Source organism: Gopherus evgoodei, chromosome 21 (assembly GCF_007399415.2).
Source record: "Gopherus evgoodei ecotype Sinaloan lineage chromosome 21, rGopEvg1_v1.p, whole genome shotgun sequence".
Classification (NCBI taxonomy): Eukaryota; Metazoa; Chordata; order Testudines; family Testudinidae; genus Gopherus; species Gopherus evgoodei.
The window spans coordinates 1,517,009-1,523,957 of NC_044342.1; the positions used below are offsets into that span (position 1 = coordinate 1,517,009).

General features: G+C 44.1%; 1 protein-coding gene across 1 annotated transcript; it reads right to left on the bottom strand.

The window, feature by feature from the left end:
* Nucleotides 1-5,243: 5,243 nt before the first annotated feature.
* On the bottom strand, nucleotides 5,244-6,941 carry LOC115638285 (olfactory receptor 4N5-like). Its single transcript, XM_030539876.1, has one exon. The coding sequence runs from the start codon at nucleotides 6,833-6,835 to the stop codon at nucleotides 6,128-6,130; it is 708 nt and encodes a 235-aa protein (XP_030395736.1). The 5' UTR covers nucleotides 6,836-6,941; the 3' UTR covers nucleotides 5,244-6,127.
* Between the last annotated feature and the right edge of the window lie 8 nt (nucleotides 6,942-6,949).

The window sequence follows — 6,949 nt, forward strand, 5'->3', positions numbered from 1 at the left end:
ATCAGAAACAAATCAGCTTCTACAATAGCTCACTGGTTACCCAGAAGCCAGAAATAATTTCCCTTAAAGCAACCCAGCCTTGGGTTCCCACCCAGACAGTCAAGTCAAATATGATGAAGATTACTGAAAATCTTGTTCATTATATAAAAAGTTCGACCAGTCCCAAAGGATCAGACACTGTACCCACCAAGTTAATGACTATCTTACAGACAATTCTTATTAACTAAACTAAACTTTATTAAAAAGAAAAGAGAGAGATTATTGGTTAAAAGATCGTTATACATACAGACATGAGTAGAGTCCTTAGGTCAGTTTCATCGTAGAGATGGTGAGCTTTAGAGTTGCCAAGAGTCCTTTCAGAATTAGTCCATAGGTTACGGTCCAATGTCCAACATCAAGGTGATCCAGATGGGACTGGAGACCTCTATCTTTTGTCTCAAACTTCCCCTGATGAAGCTTAAGCAGATTCTAGATGCAAAGATCAGGGCCCAAGAGTCCTTTTTATATTTCTCTGGCAGGCTATTATGCAGTCCTTGGATGAACAATAGTGGCTTTAAAGTCACCCCAATTCCTAAGCATCACTGGATTAACATAAGGTAATTATCCATCTGTGATGTTATGAATCCCCAGGGAATACCCTGCACTCCCATGTTCATTCTTATAATATGATTGTGTGGTATGCAGTGGAAAGTTTATCATGTCAGGTGCCTTCAGAAGGCTCATGACGCACTGAACATTGTTGTTATAGTAATGTTACAGTAATCATTCTCATAGTACTGTTATTGGTTGTAATTTCATGTATGTAGTTATGAGGCTGAAAACGTGTCCTCATGGTTTAAAATAAGCCCAGACAAAAACTCTCCAAGAGCAGAGTTCATACCTCATCAGGGCATGTATCATAACCTAGTCCCAGATTTGGACCTTAGCATCCAAAATATGGGCGTTAGCATGAAAACCTCCAAGCTTAGTTACCAGCTTGGACCTGGTAAAGCTGCCACCACCCAAAAAATTAGAGTGTTTTGGGGCACTCTGGTCCCCCCAAAAACCTTCCCTGGGGACCCCAAGACCCAAATCCCTTGAGTCTCACAACAAAGAGAAATAAACCTTTTCCCTTCCCCCCTCCGGGTGTTCCTGGAGAGAGACACAGAAGCAAGCTCTGTGAATCTAAACAGAGGGACTCCACCCTCCCCGTTCCCAGTCCTGGAAAACAGAATTACCGAGAGCTAATCTCTCTTTCCCCCTCACCCAGAGGGAATGCAAAGTCAGGCTAGTAAATCTAACACACACAGATTTCCCCCTGACTTCTTCCTCCCACCAATTCCCTGGTGAGCACAGACTCAATTCCCTGGAGTTCCCCACTAAAGAAAAACTCCAACAGGTCTTAAAAGAAAGCTTTATATAAAAAGAAAGAAAAAATACATAAAAATGGCCTCTCTGTATTAAGGTGACAAATACAGGGTCAATTACTTAAAAGAAATATGAATAAACAGCCTTATTCAAAAAGAATACAATTCAAAGCACTCCAGCAACTATAGACATGAAAAATACAAAAAAACATATAAATTACTATCTGATCTTTTTTACTTACAACTGGGAAACAGAAGATTAGAAAGGCAGGAGACAGAAAAAATCACTCCTCATAGCTGAGAGAGTACAGGCAGAAGAACAAAAAACAAAGGACTCACACACAAACTTCCCTCCACCCAGATCTGAAAAAGTCTGGTTTCCTGATTGGTCCTCTGGTCAGGTGTTTCAGGTACTTCTTTCCAGGTGTAAGAGACATTAACCCTTAGCTATCTGTTTATGACAGCATGTATGGGACAAACCCAGCCCAGCCTCACAGGAACAAAGGACGCTGGCCTAGGCAACAGCAAAAGAATCTGTTGGACTCTTGAGTGAGTCACCCCCTTTCCTTTGGTCAGTTTGGACTGCGAGGAGGTAATGCTCCCCTGACCCTGATGGGCAGGTGGGAGGGCAAAGCCAAGAGGGAAGAAATAACATGATAAAAGGGAGAGATGTTTGCCATGCCCTTCCTCTCTGTCTTCCAGCCCCATCTGCAGACATCACCACCAAGCGCTGGTCAAAGGGGAGAGCCTGGTTGAAGCCAGTGGTGAGAAGCATCAAAGTTTGTAAAAAAATTAGAAGTATTAAGGTCAGCTTAGAATATGTTTTGCTTTTATTTCATTTGACCAAATTTGACTTGTTGTGCTTTGACAGATAATCACTTAAAATTTATCTTTGTAGTTAATAAATTTGTTTATCTTACCTGAAGCAGTGCATTTGGTTTGAAGCATGACACAGACTCCCCTTGGGATAACAAGCCTGGTACATATCAATTTCTTTGATGAACTCATATAAACTTGAAGTGTCCAGTGGGCATAACTGGATAGTGCAAGATGGAGGTTCCTAGGGTTGTGTCTGGGACTGGAAATATTGGCTAGTGTCATTTGGTCACACAATCCAAGGAGCATCTTACATGCCAGAGGCTGTGTGTGAACAGTCCAGGAGTGGAGGTTCTCACAGCAGAGCAGGGTAAGGCTGGCTCCCAGAGTCAAGGATTGAGGTGACCTAGCAGATCACTGCTCCAGAAACAGCAGAGAGGAACATCACACCGTCTTCAGTCATTTGCAGGTTGTTAACTACATACTTCAAAGAGAAATATGAACAATGATATTACTACATTCACAGTTTATCTAAATGTTAACAGAGTACAGTAATAGGAACCATTTGATTACATTGTCAACCACTAAGAAGAAATAGGCAAACATATACAACTACTGTCACTATCTTCTTCCAATTCTTTAACAATAGAAGTTTACATTTCAAAGCTTTAGTTTATCTAACATGGAATGGACCTAATTACCATTTACATATTCTTTAATATCTCTCTAAAGGCTGAATCTGGGTCAATTAGCCTTCTAGTTGTGCGTCCTTTTCTGGCCCCGTGTCACAGTCCTGCTGTCCCCAGATGGGAAAACTGAGGCACAGAGCAAGTGAGGAAAGTAACGGCATCCCAGGAATGGAACCCAGGAGTCCTGATTCCCCCACAGAGAGACTACCACTCCCCATTATAACCATTAACCAGGGCACTCAGCTAAGTACAAGTCATTGCCCCAAATCAAGCCAAAGGGGGAATTTGCATGGAGGGGGTTGATATTTCCAACTTCCTATGGGAGCGCTCAACTCATGGGGCTCTAAGCTATGATGACAGACAAACGTAGACAGAATAGGGCTCACCTTGCCAGGAGGGGCAGCAGGGAAACCCTCCCCCTGCATCCAGCTACAACACCCCTGCCCCCCAGAACACGCCCAGAGACTGGTTGCAGAGACGAATGAGTCACAGCAATGACTATCTGGAGGGTTCCACCCTGGCCAAGATGTGAGTTCCAGCTCCATAGCCACATCAGGACCAAGATGCTTCCACACATGCCCACCGGCAGACATTTCAGTACCTTAGGAATGTTGCTGGTTGTTACATGTAGCTGCCTAAGGGGGTTAGGTGCCTCCCAGGTTTGGTGGCAGCTGAGTGGGGGAGGGAGCTGCAGTTGTCAGGATCTCCTGTAGCCTAAATGTGAGATGTAGGCTCCTAAGGTGGCAGCTGGGTGCAGGATCTAGACTCTAGTGCCCTCAGGAGACAACACAACCCACAAGTTGGAGATGTTTGGGGTGATAGCCAGGGGTAGCGAGGCCCTATTTCCTTGCAGACGGGCTTGACAAACTCAGCCAAAAAATCTTTAACAAAGGAGCTTCTACCAGCTGGTCAGGAGACCCCACAATGTCCTGGCCACTCCCAAACCCCTGTGTCAGAGCTATCCAGCAATGATCTAGAAGGAGAATTGCCCAGTATGGAGGAGGAGGACTGAAGATAGGTGGGATGCTCAGCATAGAGGAGATATTGGGAGATGCAGAAGACCCCCCAAGGCTGTTCCAGCAGGGATCAGGCATTCAAATTTCTTAGGAGGCTTCATAAACCCACCCTTGTGATCTCATTGCAAAAGCCGACAGCTCTGAGCAGTTAAGGAGAAGATCCCTGTCAGAAGGGAGCTACTAGCCCCTGTCTATCATCTTTGGTTGTCCTGGTATCCCGCCTTGCAGGTGGGAATTGGGAAGTCCAGACCCCCACTCAAGTTATTGATCCATACGGGAACAGCTTCAACAGGAGACATTCCCACACCAGGTTATCCCATAGCCCAGTGATATAGCTGTGCTGCTATAAAGCAAGAGACTTAGCTTCCTATTCCTTCTTCACACCATGGAGAAGGGGAACTAGAGCCTGGGGCTTTCACATTTCATTTTGGGTAGAATGACATATTTCCACCTACCCTCCCCCTCCACATGGGTCACCCACAAAATGCCCAATTCACTTAGTATTTTATGGAATTTTTCAACTTGGTTTGGGTTGTCCCAATTTCAGCCCTGCCTCTGCTTTTTCCAAACAGCCAGCAAAATGCAAAATCAGTGATTCACCCAGTTCAGTAGCCACCAGAAATACTGCTGTGATTCACCCTCCTTGTGTACATAGTTCCCTCAAAAAAGAACAACCCAGTATTGATTTAAGTATGGTAAACACTTGGCACAATGGAGCCCTGATCTCAGTCAGAGGCTACGCAGCACCTGGCACAATGGGGCCCTGATCTTGGTTGGAGTCTGCGCAGCAGCTGGCATAACAGGGGCTCTGATCTTTGGGTGCTTCTTTATGTGGTACTCTAATAGATATAAAGATTTCAGTGGAACTTGGGCAGTTTACTCCAGCTGAATATCTGGTCCTGTATCTCTTCCAGTGGTTTGCAATTTTTTTCATTTGTGAAACTCTGAAATATTTTGTATGGAGGTGCAGTCCCCTTTGGAAATCTTAGACATAGTCTGCAGACCTCCAGGGGTCCACGGCCTACAGGTTGAAAATTACTGATCTATCATATCTGGGGTGGTACAGTGAAAATCATGTAAAGGAGATGGACGGGCCAATTGCATTACAGTTACTGGGAACTGGGCAAGCAAATTCCTTTTTGGCTTTGAAAATCTGATTCAGGGGGGCAGAGTTAAGGCTTTGAGTGCAATATTTTCCTGAATTGTGTGTCTTTAGTTTTGCTGTCTTCATGTTCTCCTAACGTACAGTTGTGGGATGGAGTGTCCTATGCCATTAAGCAGGGAAATTGGAGAAGGAAAAATAGAAAAAGAAGCTACTTTTGCTCTCTGGGGCTTTGAAACCTTGCTGGAAATTGGCACATAGGACAGAGTAAAGGTTACATTTGAAGGGATTTTTTTATTTGCTTAAAAATAGTCCCATATTGGAAGTTCTCTCTCAGTCCACCTGATGCTCTTAATGAAATTCTCATGCACCCATATTCACAATTCTGTAATTATTCACAAGATACTCCAGAGATAATCTAGACTTACCCCACATAGAATAAATAATCAGTACACAGTTCCTCCATATATACTACAGAGTTATTCCATGGATATGACAAAATTACTACATTGTTATTACTCTGTAGATACTACAGATTTACAACAAAGTTACTATGTATGTAATACTGATTTGCTACACACTTCTTAAACAGATTTTATAAATTTACTACATAGAATCTATACAGTCAGTTCACATTTTTTGCCGAGGTACTACTTATGTACTATAGAATTGTGCCACAGATACTAAAGAATCACACAGTATATCATACAAGGTTAGTACATAGTTATTCCATAGACATTACAAAGTTGCTCCACACATAATACAGAGTTCCTTCATAGATGTCACAGAGCCATTAAAATGTTACTCCACTGATATTACAAGTTCACTCCATATATATGAAAGAATAAATCCTGAGGTCCTACTGTATTTCTATATAGATACTACTATATTACAGTTACCCAACCAATACTGTATGCTTTCTTCTTATTTACTACAGAATCATTCCATGGCTTTTACAGAGTTACTAAAAAGTTACTCCATAGATACCGCTTTACTCCAGTGTTACTCTAGTGTAATTCAATGCAGATTCTGGCCTGTCACATTGATAAACGTAGAGATTCATCAGTTAAGAGCCCAGAGGGGACTGCTGAGATAATCTAATCTGACACATGCTAGAGAAGTTCCCTGAAATAATTCCAAACCCTGCACTTCTGTATTTTAACTTCCTTCTGTTGCCCTCTCCAGAGCTCGTCTACTCAGCAGCCTCTTCATTGCACTGATGATCTCCTTGTTCCTGAGTGTATAGATCATGGGGTTCATGAGCGGGAAGACAACAGTGTGGAACACAGCCACCACTTTGTCCAGAGGAGAGCTTTGGAAGGGCCAGCAGTAGATGTAGATGGCTGGGCCAAACATGATGAAGACGATGATGATGTGGGTGACGCAGGTGGAGGCCGCTTTACTCATCCCCTTTGAGAGGTTGCCCATCTGCAGTCGGACCAGCAGAGCCCCATAGGAGTAGAGCAAGAGAAGGAAGCACATCAAGGTGATCAGGCCACTGTTGAAGAACATGAAGAACTCCAGCATGTAGACGTCAGTGCAGGCCAGCTTGATCACCTGGGTGATGTCACAGAAGAAATTGTCCAGCTCATTGGGGCCACAGAATGGCAGCTGGATAATCAGCACCACCTGGAGGATGGAGTGCATGAAGCCTCCGGCCCAAGCAGCCCCAACCAGGGCACAGCAGATCTCTCTGCTCATGATGCTGGCATAGCGCAGGGGATGGCAGATGGCTACATACCTATCAAAGCCCATGCCCATGAGCAGGAAAATTTCCGTCGACCCCAGGAAGTGGATGAAGAAGAGTTGGGCCATACAGCCCCCATAGGAGATGGTCTTGTGGTGGAAAAAGAAGTCAGCCAGCATCTTTGGGGGGGGTGACGGAGCAGTAGCAGATGTCCAGAAAGGCCAGGTTGGCCAGGAAGAAATACATGGGGAAGCCCAGGTGAGGGTCACTCTGGATGGTGAGGATGATGAGAA